Source organism: Carcharodon carcharias, chromosome 3, assembly GCF_017639515.1.
Source record: "Carcharodon carcharias isolate sCarCar2 chromosome 3, sCarCar2.pri, whole genome shotgun sequence".
Lineage (NCBI taxonomy): Eukaryota > Metazoa > Chordata > Chondrichthyes > Lamniformes > Lamnidae > Carcharodon > Carcharodon carcharias.
The window spans coordinates 18,883,432-18,904,568 of NC_054469.1; the positions used below are offsets into that span (position 1 = coordinate 18,883,432).

Sequence of the window (21,137 nt, forward strand, 5' to 3'; positions counted from 1 at the left end):
CTTGCATTTCTCCTTCCCTTCCATTTCCTGATTTATAGCTGCTTCTGGGATGTTACTTGTATCCTCTATAGTGAAGACTGATACAAAATACCTGTTCAATTCATCTGCCATTTCCCTGTTTTCCATTATCAATTCTCCAGACTCATTTTATATAGGACCAATGCTCATTTTGTTAACTTGTTTCTTTTTTTAAAATATTTATCAAAACTCTATCTGTTTTTGTATATCTGACTAGCTTCTCTCATACTCTAATTTTTCCCTCATTATTCTCTCCTTTGCTGTTTCTTATATTCTGTCCAGTCTTCTAACCTGCCACCTATCTTTGCTTTATCTTTAATCTTTCTAGTTAACCACAGATGGTGTGTCCATTCCTTGGATTTTTTCTTACTCGTTGGAATGTACCTATTCTGTGTATTTGGAAATATCCCCTTAAATGTTTGCCACTGCATCTCTATTGATCTATCCCTTAACCTAATTTGCCAATTCACTTTGGCCAGCTCTGCTTTCATACCCTCATAATTGCCCATATTTAAGTTTAAAAACACAGTCCCAGACCCACTCCTCTCTCCCTCAAACTGAATGTAAAATTCAAGCATATTATGGTCGCCACTACCTAGGGGCACCTTCACTATGAGATCATTAATTAATCCCATCTCATTACACAATACCAGGTCTAGTATAGCCTGCTCTCTGGTTGGCTCCAGAATATGCTGCTCTAAGAAACTATCCCAGAAACATTCTATGAACTCCTCGCCTAGGCTACCTTTGCCCATCTGACTTTTCCAGTCTATATGTAGATTAAAATCTCCCATGATTATCGCCATGCCTTTCTGACAAGCTCCCTTTATTCCTTTATGCTCCATTCTACAATGTGTTTAGTATTAGGAGGACGGTGCACAACTCCCACAAGTGACTTCTTGCCTTCTCTACCCAAACTGTTTCCACATCCTGGCTTCCTGACCTTAGGTCACCCTTCTTTATTGTGCTAATACCATCATTAACTAATAGGGCCACCGCTCCACCTTTTCCATACTTCTTGTCCTTCCTAAATGTCCTATACCCTTTAATATTCAGGTCCAAATCCATGTTCACCTGCAGCCTTGGGAAAACAGAGTGCAGCTGACAAACTGAGTGAAGACTTGGCATTTGGTAACGGGAATTTTAAGTGTTAATTTTGTTCTTAAATTTTACTCATAAAATCTAATCTAGTCTGTAATTAGCAGTAACTGGAAAGCACTGTGTAAGCAGACTAAGTTCTTTCTTGCAGTTTTAACAGGGTAAACTTGTTCTCAGCTGTAGGAGCTGAGTAGTTAATTAGCTAACTTGTTGAATCTAGTTACTGTGGCCCCAGTTCAGTTTACCACAAATTCAGGGTTCCTTAGCGCAGCCTTGGCAAACAGAGTACAGCTTACTAACCGAGTGACAACTTGGAGTTTGGTGAGAGGGGAGTTAAGGGGAGAAGGAGTTGTTTGTTTCCTCTTTCTATATTTCTCACCCCACAGAAATTGGTTCTTGCTCTACTACAGGGAAAGGACTCATAGAGTCATAGAGATCTACAGCACAAAAAAAGGCCCTTCGGCCCATCGAGTCTGTGCCGGTCAAACAAGTACCTAACTATTCTAATCCCATTTTCCAGCACTAGGCCCATAGCTTTGTATGCCATGGCATCGCAAGTGCACATCCAAATACTTCTTAAATGTTATGAGGGTTTCTGTCTCTCCCACCCTTTCAGGCAGTGAGTTCCAGATTCCCACCACCCTCTGGGTGAAAAAAGTCTTCCTCACATCCCCTCTAAATCTCCTGCCCCTTACCTTAAATCTATACCCCCTGGTTATTGATCCCTCCACCAAGGAGAAAAGTTCCTTCCTGTCTACCCTATCTATGCCCCTCAAAATTTTATACACCTCAATCATGTACCCCCTCAATCTCCTCTGCTCCAGGGAAAATAACACCAGTCCATCCAATCTCTCCTCAAATCTAAAACTCTCCAGCCCAGGCAACATCCTGGTAAATCTCCTCTGCACTCTCTCTAGTGCAATCACATCCTTCCTATAATGCAGATTCCAGAACTGCACGCAATACTCTGGCTGTGGCCTAACCAGCGTTTTATACAGTTCCAGTGGAACCTCCCTGCTCTTATATTCTATGCCTCAGCTAATAAAGGCAAGTATCCCATATGCCTTCTTAACCACCATATCTACCTGTCCCTCTACCTTAAAGGACCTGTGAACATGGACATAAAGGTCCTTCTGATCCTCGGTACTTCGCAGGGTCCTACCATTCATCGTGTATTCTCGTTCCTTGTTTGTCCTGCCCAAGTGCATCACCTCACACTTATCTGGATTAAATTCCATTTGCCACTGATCAGCCCATCTATATCCTCCCGTAATCTAAGGCTATCCTCCTCATTATTTACCACCCCACCAATTTCCGTGTGATCTGCAAACTTACTGATCAACCTTCCTACATTCAAGTCTAAATTGTTTATATATACCACAAACAGCAAGGGACTGAACAGCAATCCCTCTGGAACACCACTGGACACAGGCATCCAGTCACAAAAACACCCAGCGACCATCACCCTCTGCTTCCTGCCACTCAGCCAATTCTGGGTCCAATTTGCCAAATTGCCTTGGATCCCATGGGCTCTTACCTTCATTATCAGTCTCCCATGTGGGACCTTATCAAAAGCCTTGCTGAAGTCCAAGTAGACTACGTAAAATGTATTGCCCTCATCTACACACCTGGTCACCTCTTTGAAAAATTCAATCAAATTGATCAGACATGACCTCCCCTTAACAAAACCATGCTGACTGTCCTTGATTAATCCCTGCTAACTAGCTGTTGGGTGAATATCTGGTAAGTGGGTAAATTCTACTCTATGCCTAAGGATTAAAATAGTGCACAATTTTGTGGTAACAATGATCAATTATATAAGAAAGCAACATTAAATAAATGATTTATAAAATTAAGTAATTGTTTAAAACACATTAAGGATGGCAGGACAGGTGATGTGTCAAGGCTGCAGCATGTAGGAGCTCCTGGATAACATTGTGATCCAGGGCAAACACGTCTGCAGTAAGTGTTTGCGGCTTGAGGAACTTCGGCTCAGAGCATTGAGCTGGAGGCTGAGCTGCAGACACTGAGACACATCAGGGAGGGGGAAGTTACCTGGATGCTTTATACCGGGAGGCAGTCACACCACTTAGGATAGGGTCTTTGGATTTGGTCAGTGGCCAGGGACAAGAGGATGTGACTGCGAGTGAGGCAGGTAAGGGGGCCCAGAGGGCAGGAGTGCAGGAGTGTCCAGCAGGTTTGAGGTTCTCCCAGCTTGTTTGGATGAGAGTGGGGGCTGCAGGGTGGATGAACAAACTCACCATGGCACCAAGGTATAGGAAGCCATCCAAGTGAAGGAAGCAAAAGAAATGTAGGAGTAGGAGGCAGTATAGTGAGGGGGATTGATACTGTTCTCCATAGCAAAGAGTGAGAGTCCAGATGGCTTTGCTGCCTGCCCGGTGCCAGACTTTGGGACATCTGCTCAGGGTTGGAGAAGAACTTGCAGTGGGAGGGGGAGGATCCCGTGGTCGTGGTCCATGTAGGTACCAATGACATAGGCAGGATGAGGGCAGAGGCTCTGCATAGTCAGTTTGATGAGCTCGGCACCAAATTAAGAAGCAGAACCTCAAAGGTAATAATTTTTGGATTCTTATCTGAGCCGTATGCAAATAGGCATAGGACAAATAAGATTAGAGAGATGAATGCGCGGCTCAAAGACTGGTGTGGGAGAAGTGGGTTCCGGTTTGTGGGGCACTGGCACCAGTATTGGGGAAAGTGGGATCTGTACCGTTAGGATGGTCTACACCTGAACCATGCTGGGGCTGGTGTCCTCACGAGCTGCCTAAATAGGGAAGGAGAGAGGGTTTTAAACTGAATAGTGGGGGCAAGGAGTCAAATTTAGGGAGACGTGGTAAACCAAAGAGTAGAGACAAGGCAAGATAATGAGTAGAGACGAGGCAGATATTAATCTGGAAAATGATAAACAGACATTGACAGGAAGGGACAGAGATCACAAATCTAAGAGTAAATCAGCAGATAAGGCTAGAGGTTACAAAAATAATAAAAGGATAAAACTAAAGGCTCCATATCTAAACGCACATATCATTTGAAACAAAACAGATGAACTGATAGTGCAAATAGGAATAAATAAGTATGATCTGATAACCAATACAGAGACATGGCTACAGGATGTCATAGATTGGGACCTGAATATTGAAGGGTGCGTGACATTTAGGAAGGACAGGAAGTTAAGAAAAGGTGGCGGGGTTGCTCTGTTAATTAATGATGGTATTAGCACAAAGAGAGGAATGACATAAGTTCAGGAAACCAGGATGTAGAAGCAGTTTGGGTTGAGATGAGGAATGATGAAGGCAAGAAGTCACTTGTGGGAGTGATGTACAGGCCTCCTAATTGTAATTACACATTAGGACAGAGTATAAAAGAAGAGATAATGGGAGCTTGCCAGAAAGTTACAGCAATAATCATGGGGGATTTTAATCTACATATAGACTGGAAAAATCAGATAGGCCAAGGATGAGGAGTTCATAGAATGTTTTCAAGATAATTTCTTAGAACAACACATTCTGGAGCCAACCAGACTTGGTATTGAGCAACGAGATAGGATTAATTGATAACCTCATAGTGAAGGCACACCTAGGTAGTATAATATTTTACATTCATTTTGAGGGAGAAATGAGTGCGTCCAAGATTTGCATTTTAAACCTAAATAAGGGCAATTATGAGGGCATGAAAGCTAGCTAAAATGAACTGGCAAATGAGGTTAGGAATAGGTCAACAGAGGTTCAGTGACAAACATTTAAAGGAATATTTCAGAATACACAGAATAGATACATTCCAATGAGAAAGAAACATTCCAAGGGGAAGACCCACCATCCATGGTTAACTAAAAATGTTAAAGACAATATCAAACTTTTTAAAAAGCATATAATTATGCAAGGACAGGCGGTAGGTCAGAAGATTGGAAAGAATATAAAGAACAGCAAAGAATGACAGAAAGCTTAACAAGGAGTGAAAAATTAGAGTATGAGAGAAAGCTAGCTAGTAATATAAAGATAGCTAGTAAGAGTTTCTTTAGATATTTAAATAAGAAAGGAGGTAAAAAAGTGAGTGTCGGCCCTATAGGGAATGCGTCTGGGGAATTGATAATGGAAAGTAGGGAAATGGTGGATGAATTAAACAGGTATTTTGCTTTGGTCTTCACTTTAGAGGACACGAGTAACATCCCAGAAATAGCTGTAAATCAGGAAAGGGAAGGGAGGGAGGAACTTGGGAAAATTACAATCACCAGGGAAGTGGTATTGAGCGAATTGTTGAGGTTGCGGGCTGACAAATCCCCAGGCCCGGATGGACTTCACCCTAAGGTCTTGAAAGAAGTGGCTAGTGAGAGAGTTGATGCATTTATTTTAATTTTCCAAAATCTCCTTGATTTGGGGAAGGTTCCATTAGATTGGTAAATAGCAAATGTAACTCTTTTATTCAAAAAGGGAGGGAGATAGAAAGCAGGAAACTATAGGCCAGTTAGCCTAACACCTGTCATAGGGAAAATGTTAGATGACATTATTAAAGAAGTTATAACGGGACACTTAGGAAAATTCAAGGCAATCAGACAGGGTCAACATGGCTTTGTAAAAGGGAAATCATGTTTAACCAACTTATTGGAGTTCTTTGAAGGAGTCACATGTGCTGTGGATAAAGGGGAACCGGTAGATGTACTGTTCTTAGATTTCCAGAAGGCATTTGACAAAGTGCCACATCAAAGTTAATTGCAGAAAATAAAAGCTCATGGTATAGGGGGTAACATATTGGCATGGATAGAAGATTGGCTGGCTAACAGGAAGCAGAGAGTAGGTATAAATGGGTCTTCTTCTGGTTGGCAGATGTGAAGAGCGGTGTACCACAAAGATCAGTGCTGGGGCCTCAACTTTTTACAATTTCGATAAATGACTTAGGTGAAGGGACCAAAGGTATGGTTGCTAAATTTTCTGATGACACAAAGATAGGTAGGAAAGTAAATTGTGAAGAGGATGTAAGGAGGCTTTACAGTGACATAGATAGGTTAAGTGAGTGGGCAAAGATCTACTGAATGGATTATAATGTGGGCAAATGTGAAATCATCCATTTTGGCAGGAAGAATAAAAAAGAGAATTATTATCTGAAAGGTGAGAGATTGCAGAGCTCTGAGATTCAGAGGGATCTGGGTGTCCTAGTGCATGAATCACAAAAGGTTTGTATGCAGGTACAGCAGGTAATTAGGTAAGCTAATGGAATGTTATCATTTATTGTGAGGGGATTTGATTATAAAAGTAGGGAGGTTATGCTTCAGTTGTACAGGACATTGGTGAGGCCACAACTAGAGTTTCTGTACAGTACTGGTCTCCTTATTTAAAGAAAGATGTAAATGCATTAGAAGCAGTTCAGAGAAAGTTTACTAGACTAATACCAGGAGAGGCTGGACAGGTTAGGCTTGTATCCACTGGAATTTAGAAGAGTAAGAGGTGACTTAATTGAAACCTTTAAGACCCTGAGGGGTCTTGACAGGAAGGATGTGGAGAGGATGTTTCCTCTTGTGGGAGAATCTAGAACTAGGGGTCACTGTTTAAATATAAGGGGTCACTCATTTAAGACAGAGATGGAGGAGAATTTTTTTCTCTCGGGGGTTGTGAGTCTTTGGAACTCCCTTCCTCAAAAGGCAGTGGAAGCAGAGTCTTTGAATATTTTTAAGGCAGAGCTAGATAGATTCTTGATGAACACGGAGGTGAAAGGTTATCGGGGGTAGCCAGGAATGTGGGGTTGAGGTTACATACAGATCAGCCATGATCTTATTGAGTAACAGAGCAAGTTTAAGGGACTGAGCTGCCTTCTCCTGCTGCTAATTTGTATGTTCGTATGTAATGGCTATCAAATCGTACTTATTTATTTCTATGTGCACTCTCAGTTCATCAGTTTTGTTTTAAACGCTTTGTGCATTCAGATACAGAGCCTTCAGTTTTATCCTTTTGTTATTTTTATAACCTCTAGCCTCTTCTGTTGATTTACTGTTGGATTTGTATTCTCTATCCTTTCCTGTCACAGTCTGTTTTTCATTTCCTGTAATAATACCTTTATCTTTTGCCTTGTCTCTACTCTTTGATTTACCACATCTTCCCAAATTTGTACCTTTGACCCCGCCACTTAGTATATAACCCTCTCTACTTCCCTAGTTATGTGGCCCACGAGAACACCGGTTCCAGCACGATCCGGGTGTAGAGTCTCGGTGGTACAGATCCCACTTTCTACAGTATTGGTGCCAGTGCCCCACGAATCAGAATCCACTTCTTCCACACCGGTCTTTGAGCCACGCATTCATCTGCCTTATCTTATTTGTTTTATGCCAATTTGCACTTGGGTCAGGTTATAATCCAGAGATTATAACCTTTGAGGTTCTGTTCTTTAATTTGGTGCCAGGTTCCTTATACTGACTATGCCTATCCTGCCTATGTTATTGGTACCAACATGGTTCCTCCCCCTCCCACTGCAAGTTCCTCTCCAGCCCTGAGCAGATGTTCCAAACTCTGGCACCAGGTAGGCAACACAGCCGGCTGGACTCATGCTATTTGCTGCAGAGAATGGTGTCAATCCTTCTGACTATACTGTCCCCTACTACCGCTACATTCCTTGTAACTCTCTCCTCCCGCCCCCCCCCCCCAGCCCCCGAAGGGCTTCCTGTACCACAGTGCCATGGCCAATTAGCTCATCCACCCTGAAGCCCCCAATCTCATCCAAACAAGCTGAAAAAACCTCAAACCTGTTGGACAATTGCAAGGACTGAGGCTCCTGCATTCCTGCCTCTGGGACCCCTTACTGCCTCATTTGCAGTCACACCCTCCTGTCCCTGACCACTGAACAAATCAGAACACACCACCCTAAGGGGTGTGACCGCCTCCTGGAATAAAGCATCCAGGTATCTTTCTCCCTCCCTGATATGCCACAGTGTCTGCAGCTCGGCCTCCAGCTTAATAACTTGGAGCTGAAGTTCCTGCAGCTGCAAACACTTACTGTAAATGCTTTTGCCCTGGATCACACCGGTATCCAGAAGCTCCTACATCTTGCAATCCCAGCACATTGCCTGCCCTGCCGTCTCCAATATGTGTAAATTAATTAATTGCTAATTAATTAATTATAATGAATATAGCTTACACTTCCCATTAGGTTTTGGCACTGCCAGTAAAGTTAACAATACTGATAAAACAATACAGTACTTACAATACCGATAAAACAAATAATACCAGCTTTTGGTTTACCTGCTTCTTCTGCTACACCAAAGTGGAAATCAAACACTGGGGGCTGGGGGCTAAAAGAGTAGAAGAAAAATAAAGCACCTACTCCCCACCCTTCACTGAACTCCCCACTCAACACACTTTACTTCCCTCTCCCACCATGCACTGAATTCCCACTTTGAACCAAATTTCCAAACTCGGTCTCTGTCTCAAACTGGCCAAAGCCTCCCCTCTGCGACCGTACGCCTCTTACGGACTCATATAGAGCTGTAATGAGTCACTCTCTAGCTTAGCTTCCTCCAAGTTCTGTCGAAGGGTCATGAGGACTCGAAACGTCAACTCTTTTCTTCTCCGCCGATGCTGCCAGACCTGCTGAGTTTTTCCAGGTAATTCTGTTTTTGTTCCTCACCTACCTACCTGCCCGGCAGGTGGCTATGTCCAGAGAACTCTGTGATGCTCATCTAGCTGCCCTGCAGGTGGCGATGACCAGGGAGCTCTGTGATGCTCACCTAGCTGCCCTGCAGGTGGCGATGTCCCGGGAGCTCTGTGACGCTCACCTAGCTGCCCTGCAGGTGGCGATATAGCGGGAGTGTGGAAGCTGGTTATTAAGATGGCGGCGGCGGGCTGGGTTCCACCACCGCAGTGTAAGTGAGCGTTGAGTCGGTCGTTATGTTGCTGATGCTCCGCTTCCCGCCCGGCTGCTGCCGAGTGCTGGGGGTTTTACTGCGGCTCCAAGCGGCGGGTAGGCGGATCCCCGCAGCGGGGAAGTGTCGGCGGAGCGCCAGCACCGAGGCTGGGGGCCGGTACCGCTGCTATGGCCTGAGCCACCGGCAGCTGCTGCGGCTCCAGGGCAGGGACGCCGGCGCCTTCCTGCAGGGTCTGGTCACCAACGACGTGGAGGCTGTGGTGAGCGGGCCCTGCGACTCGCTCTACTGTCACCTGCTTAACTTGCAGGGGAGGACCATGTTCGATGTGATCCTCTACAGGTGGGTCGGGGTCGGGTCGGGGTCGGGTCGGGGGTAAGGCAAGTACCTGAAACATTAAAGATAAGAAAGCAAATTTACTGCGGAGGTTGGAAACCTGAAATGAAAGCACAAAATGCTGGGGAAAAACTCAGCAGGTGTGAAGAGACCGTTAACGTTCAGAGTCCGTGTGACTCTTCAAAGAGGAGTCATACGGACTCAAAATGTTAACCCTATTTCACAGTTATACAGGCCCTTTGGCCCATTGTGTCTGTACCGGCCATCAAGCAGCTCTCTATTCCAATCCCTTTTTCCAGCACTTATGCTATGGCGTTTCAAGTGCCCATCTAATACTACTTAAATGTTGTGAGGATTCCTGCCTCTACCACCCCCTCAGGCAGTGTGTTCCAGGTTCCAACCACCCCCCTGGGTGAAAAGAATTTTCCTCAAATCTCCTCTAAACCTCCCACCTTTTACCATAATCAATGCCCCCTGGTTATTGACCCCTCCACTAAGGGGAAATGTTTCTTCCTGTCTACCCTATATCTATTACCCTCATAATTTTGTATACCTCTATCAAGTCCCCCCCCTCAGCCTTTTCCGCTCTAAGGAAAACAACCCTAGCCTAACCTGTCTCTCTTCGTAGCTGAAATACTCCAGTCCAGGCAACATCCTGGTGAATCTTCTCTGCACCCTCTCCAGTGCAATCACATCCTTCCTATAGTATTGTGACTAGTACTGCACACACTACTCCAGCTGTAGCCTAACTAGAGTTTTATACAGCTCCAACATAACCTCCCTGCTTTTATATTCTATGCCTCAGCTAATAAAGGCAAGTATCTCACATGCCTTTTTAACCACCTTATCTACCTATGCTGTTGGCTTCAGGGATCTATGACATGTACACCAAGGTCCTTCTGATCCTCTGTGCTTCCTAGGGTCCTACTATTCATTGTGTATTCCCTTGCCGTGTTAGTCCTTCCACTTCTCAAGATTAAATTCCATTTGCCACTGCTCTGCCCATTTTACCAGCCCATCTATATCATCCTGTAATCTAAGGCTTTCCTCCTCACTATTTTTGTGTCACCTACAAACCTACTGATCATCCCTCCTATATTCACATCTAAATCATTAATGTACACTACAAATAGCAAGATTCCCAGCACCGATCCCAGTGGTACACCACTCGTCACAGGCTTCCAATCACAAAAACAAACTTCGACCATCACCCTCTGCCTCCTGCCACTAAGCCAACTTTGGATCCAATTTGCCAAATTTCCCTGGATCCCATGGGCTCTTACCTTCTTGACCATTCTCCCCTGTGGGACCTTGTCTAAAGTCTTACTGAAGTCCATGTAGACTACATCATCTGCACTACCCTCATCTACACACATAGTCATCTCCTTGGAAAAATTCAATCAAATTTGTTAGACACGATCTCTCCCTGACAAAGCCATGCTGACTATCCCTGATTAATCCCTTTCTCTCCAAGTGGAGATTAATTCTGTACCTCAGAATATTTTCTGATAGTTTCCCTACCACTGATGTTAGACTCACTGTACTGTAATTACGCGGTTAATCCCTAATACCCTTCTTGAATAATGGTACCACATTCGCTGTCCTCCAGTTGTCTGGCATCTCTCCTGTGGCCAGAGAGGATTTGAAAATTAGTGTCAGAGCCCCTGCAATCTCCTTCCTTGCCTCACATAGCAGCCTGGGATACATCTCATCTAGGCCTGGGGATTTATCCACTTTTAAGCCCACTAAAACCACTATTGCCTCCTCTCTTTCAATGCTAATTTATTCAAGTATATCACAGTCCCCCTCCCTGGTTTCTACACCTATATTGTCCTTCTCCATAGTGAACACAGATGAAAAGTAAACACTTAAAACCTCACCTACGTTCTCCGGCTCCACGCACAGATTGCCACTTTGGTCCCCAATGGGCCCTACTCTTTCTCTGGTTATCCTCTTGCCCTTAATAAAATACCTTAGGACTTCTCTTGCCACATATACTGCCTGACCAGTTGAGTATTTCAAGCATTTTCTGTTTTCATTTCAGATCTCAAGCATCTACAGTCTTTTGCTTTTGGTAAAATAACATAGGAGTAGGTTATTCAGCCCCTCGAGCCTGCTCCACCATTCAAGTAGATCATGTCTGATCATCTACCTCAACGCCATTTTCTCCCAGTACTCCCATGTCCCTTGATGTCATTGGTATCTAGAAATCTATCAATCTCTGTCTTGAACATTCTCAAAGACTGACCCTCCACAGCCCTCTGGGGTAGAGAACTCCAAAGATTTCCTACCCTCTGAGTGAAGAAATTCCTCCTCGTCTCAGATCTAAATGGCCTGCCCCTCATTCTGAGACTCTGTCTCCTCGATTTGGACCCCTAGACTGTTCAGCCCATTGTGTCTTTGCCAGATCTTGGAAAGAGCATTCCAATTTATCCTACTTACCGAATCCTTCCCCATAGCTTAGCCTTTTGCCTTTTTCTAGAATATCTAGAATGCACTACCTGGAGGTAGATTCAAGAATGAATTGGATAAATGCTTGAAGGTACAAATATACAAGACTACGGGGAAGGAGCAGAGGACTGGGATCAGTTGCATAACTCTAGCTAGGAGTCAGCACAGGCACAATGGGCTGAATGACCTCCTGTCCTGTGTCATTCTGTGACTCCATTTTATTCAATTCCCTTTTGAAAGTTATTTTTGAATCTACTTCCATCTTCCTTGCAGGCTGTGCATTCCAGATTGCAATTGTCTGGGTAAAATACATTTTTTCTCATTCTTTTGCCAATTCTTTTAAATCTGTGCTCCCTGGTTACTGACCCTGCCACAGTGGAAACAGTTTTTCCCTATTTACTCAAACTAAAACACCTCTATTCAATGTTCCCTTAGCCTCTGCTCCATGGAGAACAATTCAAACCCCTCCAGTCTCATCATATTTCCTAGTATAATTAGAGTGGATCTCTGCTTTCTTAAACTGTGATCCCCAGGATTACACATGGAACTCCAGCTGAGATACTATGTGTGATATAACATAGTGTGATATAAAGGTTTAAGATATAAAGGTTTAAGTTAACTTCTTTGTCACTCAATTAACTGTGTGTTTATGCTGCCTCTGACCTTTTTATTCCATGGGCTTTAACTTTCCTGACAAGCCTATTATGTAACAGGTTACCAAATGCCTTCTGGAAGTTCATAAATACCTAATCAACTGTCTGCTACCTCATCAAAAACTTAGTTAAACAATATTAACCTTTAACAAACCCATGCTAGCATTCCTGACTTAATACGCAGTTAATACAGTCCCATTTTAAAGGCATACATTTTGTTTTTATTTTCATTTGATTTTTCATTTCTGTAATAACACAGTAAAAAATTTTTATACTCTGCACATTTCTAGTTGGCTTCCTGTGTTATAAGTTTCTATGTTGAAAGACTGTCACATGCACTGCCAATGCTTTGCAATGGTAGCTGCCTATTCTGGGAAAATAGTACCATGAGAGTCAATTAAAAGGGCACTGCTTGTAACTTGAGCAACAATTTTAAGCAGTTCAGGAAATAACTATCCTGTGCCCATTATCCATTTAAAAGGCTGATTTCAGGTGAAGTCGACTCTCCTAGGGTTTGTACATATTTCATTAAAGTGTGATTATCTTAGTGTTTAGGTTCTGCAGTTAACAATTAGAGTCACTTACTCAAAGCACTTTCCTCTTTTGCTAAAATCTAAATGATGTTTCGGACCTGTTTTTTTTGGTTTTGTGATCCACATCTTTAAGCAGGCAAGTTGAGTTAACACCAATGTCATAAGTGTTGGGGAATGTAGTGGAAAATGCTTGCGTAAGTTTGTCATACGGAAATTAAAATCTCTAGCCAGTGGTGCTGAAGAGGGACTAGCACCTTCCCAACTTCCCAGTTTAGGATTCTCCATGATATCTACAGTCCATTTGCCAGACAGCAGGCAAATCGCCTTCCAAGCCAGAGATGTAAACTGTTCGATGCATAAAACACTGTCAGAATGTCTTGTCACAGCGCTTTGTCTTTAAGCTCATTCAAGTATAGTGCCCATGCTTTATTTGATCAAGATTTTCCTAAAATATCAATGAGAGTCTGTATACATGAACCTTCTATAAGGCACTGGTTAGGCCTCAGTTGGAGTGTTGTGTTCAATTTGAGGACCCCACACTTTGAACAGGATATTCATACCTTGAAAAGGGTATCAGAGATTTACTGGTGTGGTACCGGGAATAAGGGACTGGAGAAGCTGTGGTTATTTTCCTTTGGAGGAAAGTAGGGTGATAGAGGGGCTCATAACCATGAATGGTTTTGATAAGAGTAAATGGCAGCAATGTTGGTAACCAGAGGATAAAGATTGAAGATAATTGCCAAAAGAACACCAGAAATGACAAGAAACACTTTGATAAAATGAGTTGTGATCTAGAATGTGCTGTCTGAAAGTGTGGGGTGGAAGCAGATTCAATAGTAACACTGAGAAGAGAATTGGATTGGACAGAATCACAGGACAGAAGGAGGCCATTCAGCCCATCATGTCTGTACTGGATAAAAGCAAAAAAACTGCAGATGCTGGAAACCCAAAACAAAAACAAAAACAAAATACTTGGAAAAACTCAGCAGGTCTGGCAGCATCTGTGGAGGGGAACAGGGTTAACGTTTCGAGTCCGAATTGCCCTTCAACAGAACTAAGTAAAAATAGAAGAGAGGTGAAATATAAGCTGGTTTAAGGGGGGGTGGTGGGACAAGTAGAGCTGGATAGAGGGCCAGTGATAGGTGGAGATAACCAAAAGATGTCACAGACAAAAGGACAAAGAGGTGTTGAAGGTGGTGATATTATCTAAGGAATGTGCTAATTAAGGGTAGAAAGCAGGACAAGCAAGGTACAGATAGTCCTAGTGGGGGTGGGGTGGGATGAAGGAATCGAAAAGGGCTAAAAGGTAGAGATAAAACAATGGATGGAAATACATTTAAAAATAATGGAAATAGGTGGGAAAAGAAAAATCTATATAAATTATTGGGGGGATAAAAAGAGGGGTGGGATCGGAAAGGGGGTGGGGATGGAAGAGAGAGTTCATGATCTAAAATTGTTGAACTCAATATTCAGTCCGGAAGACCGTAAAGTGCCTAGTCAGAAGATGAGATGCTGTTCCTGCAGTTTGCGTTGAGCTTCACTGGAACAATGCAGCAGGCCAAGGACGGACATGTGGGCATGAGAGCAAGGTGGAATGTTGAAATGGCAAGTGACAGGGAGGTCTGGGTAATGCTTGCGGACAGACTGAAGGTGTTCTGCAAAGCGATCTGTACTGGATCTCTGAATGAGCAATTCACTTAGTGCCATTCTCCTGCCTTCTCCCTAGAACACGCACATTCTTCCTTTTCAGATCACAGTCTAATTTCCTTTTGAATGATTTGATTGAACCTGCCTCCACCACATCCTCAGGCAGTGCATTCCAGACCCTAACAACTTGCTGTGTGAAAAAGTTTTTAACGAGAAAAAAAATTTCAGGAATTAATTAATTGGGTACATCTATCAAATAGCAGTCATTGGCACAATGGGCCGAATAGCTGCCTAGCTTGCTATCTCATTCTATAATTCTAACCTACATTCTACCACTTAGGAACGCAGCAGGTTAGTACTGCAGACCATGCGTGGACTTTTACTTCAGTCACGATTGGCCAATTGCCTTGGTTTATTTAGCAAGGACTTTTGTAATGTGGCTTATTAATACAGTAAGGTATGCAAAGTTAACATGCAGGTTCAACAAGCAATTAGAAAGGCAAATGGTATGTTGATCTTTATGACAAGGGGATTGGAGTATAAGAATAAAGAAGTCTTGCTACAGTTGTACAAAGTTCTAGTGAGACTACATTTTTTTAATTCATTCATGGGGTGTGGGCTTCGCTGGCTGGGCCAGCATTTATGCCTATCACTGACTGCCCTTGAGATGGTGGTGGTGAGCTGCCGCCTTGAACCATGTGGTTTAGGTACACCCCGCGGTGTTAGGGATGGAGTTCCAGGATTTTGACCCAGCGACAGTGAAGGAACGGCGATATATTTTCAAGTCAGGATCATGAGTGACTTGGAGGGGAAATTCCAGGTGATGGTGTTCCCTTCTATCTACAGCCCTTGTCCTTCCAGATGGTAGTGGTTGTAGGTTTGGAAGGTGCTGTCGAAGGATCCTCGGTGAACTCCTGCAGTGCATCTTGTAGATGGTACACACTGCTGCTACTGTGCATTGGTGGTGGAGGGAGTGAATGTTTTTGGATGCGGTGCCAATCAAGCGGGCTGCTTTGTCTTGGATGGTGTCAAGCTTTTTGAGTGTTGTGGGAGGTGCATTCATCCAGGCAAGTGGGAAGTATTCCATCACACTCCTGACTTGTGTCTTGTAGATGGTGGACCGGCTTTGGGGAATCAGGAGGTGAGTTATTCGCCAGAGGATTCTAGCCTCTGACCTGCTCTCATAGCCACTGTATTTATATGGCTAGCCCAGTTCAGTTTCTGGTCAATGGTAACCCCCACAGGATGTTGATAGTGGGGGATTCAGTGATGGTAATGCCATTGAACATCAAGGGGCGATGGTTAGATTCTCTTTTGTTGGAGATGGCCTTTGCCTGCCACTTACGTGGCGTGCATGTTACTTGCCACTTGTCAGCCCAAGCCTGGATATTGTCCAGGTCTTGCTGCATTTGGACATGAACTGCTTCAGTATCTGAGGAGTCACGAATGGTGCTGAACATTGTGCAATCATCAACGAACATCCCCACTTCCGACCTTATGATGGAAGGAAAGTCATTGATGAAGCAACTCAAGATGGTTGGGCCAAGGACACTACCCTGAGGAACTCCTGCAGTAATGTCCTGGAGCTGAGATGACTGACCTGCAACAGCCACAACCATCTTCCTTTGTGCTAGGCATTACTCCAACCAGTGGAGAGTTTTCCCCCTGATTCCCATTGACTCCTGTTTTGCTAGGGCTCCTTGATGCCACACTCGGTCAAATGCAGCCTTGATGTCAAGGGCAGACACTCTCGCCTCACTTGGAGTTTTAATCTCCATGTTTAAGAAAGGATATACTTTCATTGAAGGTGGTGCAGCAAAGGTTCACTAAATTGGTCCTTGGGATAAGGGGGTTGTCCTTGGATGAGAGGCTGAGTAAATTGGGCATATATTCTTTGGAATTTAGGAGAATGAGAGGTGATCTCATTGAAATCTACAAAATTCTGAAGGGCTTAATAGGGTGGACGCTGAGAGATTGTTTCTGTTGGTCTGGGGATCTAAAAAACGGGGACACAGCCTCAAGATAAGGGGCCAATCATTTAGGACTGAGGTGAGGAGAAACTACTTCATTCAAAAGGGATGTGAATCTTTGAAATTCCCTACCCCAGAAGGTTGTGGATGATCCATCATTGAATACATTTAGGGCTGGGATAGAAAGATTTTTGGTGTCTCAGGGAATTAAGGGATATGGCGAGAGGATGGGAAAATAGAGTTAAAGCTCCCAAGATCAGCCAGGATCATATTGAATGGTGAAGCAGGCTCAACAGCAATATGGTCCACTGCTTCTATGTGTTCTTGGATAATAAAGGTTGTTAATTCAAATTCGGTCAGCATTGCTTTGCATCAGAATGTATGCAGAAATTAAAGTTTTGAAAACTTCTGCGCGTGCTGACTCTTGCCAATGGTCTACGATACACCAAACATGCTGCCTGTCACAGAATTACATTGATTGCACAACACAGAACTGTGTTGTCCATCCCAACTGGTCCATTCCAGTATTTCTGCTCCAATTGAGCCCCCTCCTACCCCTGTTCATCTGACCCTATTGGTATCTTTCAAATCAAGTTGTTTTGTTAAAATCTTGTTTTAAATCCATTCTCAGATGTAGCCCTTAAGCATATGAACGGTCGTGTTGAAAAAGTGAATTGTTTTATTGTGTGTTGCTGCTAAAATTACTTCCTACCAAGTGTACTGTTCTGTTCCTTTTTAAATGCCAGGTTGCACAAAAGCCGTGATGAAGAGCCAGCGGTCCTCCTGGAATGTGATGCCACGCTGCTTGATGCTGTTCAGAAACATTTAAAAGTTTATAAAATTAGGAGGAAAGTGGGCATATCTCCTTGTCCTGATCTTTCCGTGTGGACAATACTCCCATTTGAACAGTCAACCAAAACTGGCAGTGCTTTAGCAGTAAATACAAAGAAGGTGGTGGCGTGCACCCGTGATCCTAGAACTGATGCCATGGGATGGCGGTTGGTGTTGAACAAGATCGACAACCCGTTAGACATTGTCCCAGACAGTCATTTAGGCGATATCCAGGACTACCATAGATATCGGTACAAGATAGGTAAGGAGTGATCACACCTCGCAAACTGAAACTGGCCTGAAAGCTCTCGGAGTCTGGCATTTTAAAGGGGTTAATGTGAAAAATATTTCACAAACTTTTCTGTTTAGCTTAAGAGTGGTACTGTTATTTTCACCATAGTGAGGAACACAATTGAAGCAACGTGCACCTTGATGCAACTTCAGTTTTTTGCTGTGAATTTGCAAATTAGCACTTGCCTAGAACTTTTCAGAAGAGGGTAACCTTTTAAGCAGTCATATTTCTCAGCATGAACAGACCATTGTATGAGAGGGGGGTAACATTTCAGGTGGGATGATTATCTACACATTTGACTGTAATTATGTTGCTAAAGCCCCAAATTATCAGATTTTCTACTAGCACTGAAAACTTAATTTTGTCTATTACTGTGTATTTATTTTGTATAGCACATCTCTCTCAAGATCCAATAATATTATACTTCTGATCTAGTTCTGAAATTAGCTAACCCAACATGTATTGGAGTCTATTTATATGCCTAGGACAGAGGTGTAAGTTTTCAAACTTACTACGTTCCTGCTTGGTACTGAGTCATGGATCACAAATGGCTTCCTGGCCCATATATGAGATCCAAAGTTAGGTGGATGTACAGCAAAAAAGGGCCATTGGGTCAAGGATAGGGATCTCTGTCATGCACCATCCTATTATTGAATGCCTTGGGGAAGGTAAGTCTCATTAAGGGCTGCCTTTAACAAAGCCCTTCAACAAGGGTCTGGATTAACCAGTTATTGATGGGTTAACCTGATACATGGCACTGGACAACTGCAACATAGTACGATAGCTGTTGAGGGCAAATATCCCTCTTTTATACTGATGAGGAAATTCTGACCCTTGGATGGATGGGATTCAAATGTAATAAGATGTGCGACTATGCTATGCTCAGCTGGCATTACATTTGACTTGTAGTGAGCTAGGTTGTTCACTATACTGCTTCTGAGAAGCTTCTGATGGCTCGGTCAATCTAGCAAAAGCTCAAGCCTTCATTGATCTGTTGTCTAACGATCAGCTAGTAATTCTCCCCCTCTGCGAGCAGGATCTCTGGGTTTAGGGTTACTCCACAATGACACACCTGCGCATAATGTTTGAGGCCTCGTTTATTTTCGGCATACTCAGCAATCAGTAACTGAACCAGTCAGGTTAGCAAAGTAAGGGCACGCTTGGTTATTAGCCAGCCAACCTCCATCATTAATGAAAGTTGGAGGATTGGGCTGTCACTAGGGGCAGAGATTCTTCCCGTCAAGGTAATCCTGCAAGCCGGTGCCCTAGTAATTATATAGTCCTACCTATAGCAGTTGGAGCCTGTACTGTTTTTGCTGGCTATACACCAACATTCTTGGGTTTCCTTGGTTATTCCAATTTGAGCCTGAAGTCTCAGGAGTCTCAAGTGTGCTAATGGATTCTATGCACATCGAATACCAACTGATCTAAAGGAAACCTGGTTGCATCGTCTGAGTGACCATATCATTTTTTTATTCTTTTATGGGATGTGTGTGTCACTGCGAAAGCCAGCATTTGTTGTCCATCCCTAATTGCCCTTGAAAGGTTGGTGGTGAGCTGCTGCCTTGAACAGCTGCAGTCCCTGTGGTGTAGGTATACCCAGTGCTGTTAGAGAGGGAGTTCCAGGATTTTGATCCAGTGAAAGTGAAGGAACTGACTTTTTTTGAAAGATTCAAGTGCCTCAGGGAGCAGCTAGTGATTCTCTCCCTCTAAACTCTCTCTAAAGGGGTCCATAGGATGCGTTATTTAGAAACGTTGCTTTAGTGAGAACTTCACTTAGCTGGTGCTAAGCTGTTAATGATTAAGAATAAATATTGGTTATTTGAATGTATAAGAATAAATGGGTTTAACTGTACAGATCACTCAGATAGATGGTAATCTTGTCTTTATTCAGGAATTGCTGAAGGTGTGAAGGACCTCCCATTTGGAGAAGCAATACCCCTGGAATCCAACCTAGTTTACATGAATGGGATCAGTTTCACCAAAGGCTGTTACATCGGGCAAGAGTTAACAGCTCGGACTCACTACACAGGCGTGATTAGGAAAAGGTTGATGCCAATCCAACTGGACAACCCTTTGCCCCCTGACAGTGTTCCTGAAAAAGCGCAGGTTGTGACTGAATCTGGAAAGTCAGCTGGCCGGCTCAGAAGCTATGCGGGCGATGTTGGTTTAGCCATGGTTCGACTGGCCTTCGCAAATGAACCACTTCATCTGCGCACAACGGGTGATGCTCGTGTGCAGCTGAAGGCATCAGTTCCAGATTGGTGGCCAAATGATGAAAATAAATAAATGAATATATGTTTTATACCAAGCATTACATTTTGTGGAAAAATATTTTCCTAAATAGAGAATTGAATTTGTGAAAATGTTTTCTGTGAGTTTTCGTTAACCCAATATTGCAACTTCACCTTCTGAATCTCTCCTCTGGTAAGATTTTCCATCTAGATCATATTGCAATTTGCAGGGTTGTGCCTAATAGGAATACAATTTGGTTGTCTACAGGAATCTTGTTCAGTCCCACATGAGAACTAGTTTTAACCTTGTGAGGAAACTTTCTTAACTGAGAACTTGGAGCAATTTAAGTGCTAACCTATTGAAATATGTTAAGACATGTTAATGTTATTAGTCTGAATGAAGAAAAGGATAACTGTACATATCACATGGATAGGCGATATTGCTAAGTTTTCACTTGATGTCTACATATTGACATTTTTGTTTCATTTTATTCTTTTCGCCCACCCAACTCTTAGACCAAGGGCTAGATTTTGAGCCACAGCCAGGATCGGAGGCAGGCGGGTGCAAAAAGTAGCATTGTCGGCCTGCATGCTGATTCCTGGGATCCGTCGTCGTCCCCAGGCCATTTTCCTGGAGAAGATGTCAGCGGGGCTACCCACACGTGGCGATAGCCGATTAACTAACTAACGGACACTTAAATCCCAGTTGCTGTCCTTCAATTGGCCTTTCCAGTTGACTTCCAGGTTTCAGAGGTGGCAGTGGCCAGTTTAGCTGTCTGGAGGCAGCCTCCTGTCAGCAGACCAGGAGGCCAGTGCTCCAGGAAGGCCAAGTCTCTCCCTGGTTGCAGCAGCGGCCACAGGTTGTCCTGTAGAGAGGTTTCCCCTCCCCATAGTGACGACCAGACTGCAAAGGCCTTTTTTAAAAATTTTAAAACGTTGGAAAGAGGATGTCTCCATTTTGAAGTGCCCACTCCCTCACTTAACTGCTGTGGGATCCTGCTGCTGCTTTCAAGCCAGAAGTTCTCTGGCCCTCTAGCTTCGAGAGCCTTTGCTCTCAGCCCCTCTGAGCAAAATGACAATGAGTGGCTGTTTCCCCATAGAAAGCTAGTTTCTGCACACACACCGCACCCCACCCTCCCATTTGAGCTTTAGGGAGGGTAAAATCCAGTAGTTTTTGTGCATATATGCCTATTAGAAATTCTATCTTTAGGAA

At 43.5% G+C, this 21,137-nt stretch overlaps 1 protein-coding gene across 2 annotated transcripts; it reads left to right on the forward strand.

The window, feature by feature from the left end:
- The first annotated feature begins 8,904 nt into the window (after window positions 1-8,904).
- On the forward strand, window positions 8,905-20,002 carry iba57 (iron-sulfur cluster assembly factor IBA57). Of its 2 annotated transcripts, none has more exons than XM_041183149.1 (3): window positions 8,905-8,977; window positions 17,314-17,660; window positions 19,585-20,002. In XM_041183149.1, exons 2-3 carry the CDS (start codon window positions 17,555-17,557, stop codon window positions 19,977-19,979), a joined length of 501 nt encoding a protein of 166 aa, XP_041039083.1. In that variant the 5' UTR covers window positions 8,905-8,977; window positions 17,314-17,554; the 3' UTR covers window positions 19,980-20,002. The 2 variants fall into 2 exon arrangements, with proteins under 2 accessions (XP_041039083.1, XP_041039082.1); XM_041183148.1 differs by having other exon boundaries at window positions 8,933-9,319.
- The last annotated feature ends 1,135 nt before the right edge of the window (window positions 20,003-21,137 follow it).

What these genes read in the sequence shown, in the direction of transcription:
- iba57 (XM_041183148.1), top strand. Translation starts at nt 9,003, where the DNA reads ATGTTGCTGATGCTCCGCTTCCCGCCCGGCTGCTGCCGAGTGCTGGGG. An exon ending in TTCGATGTGATCCTCTACAG is followed by an intron (nt 9,320 to 17,313) that starts GTGGGTCGGGGT and finishes TTTAAATGCCAG; the next exon opens with GTTGCACAAAAGCCGTGATG. An exon ending in TAGATATCGGTACAAGATAG is followed by an intron (nt 17,661 to 19,584) that starts GTAAGGAGTGAT and finishes GTCTTTATTCAG; the next exon opens with GAATTGCTGAAGGTGTGAAG.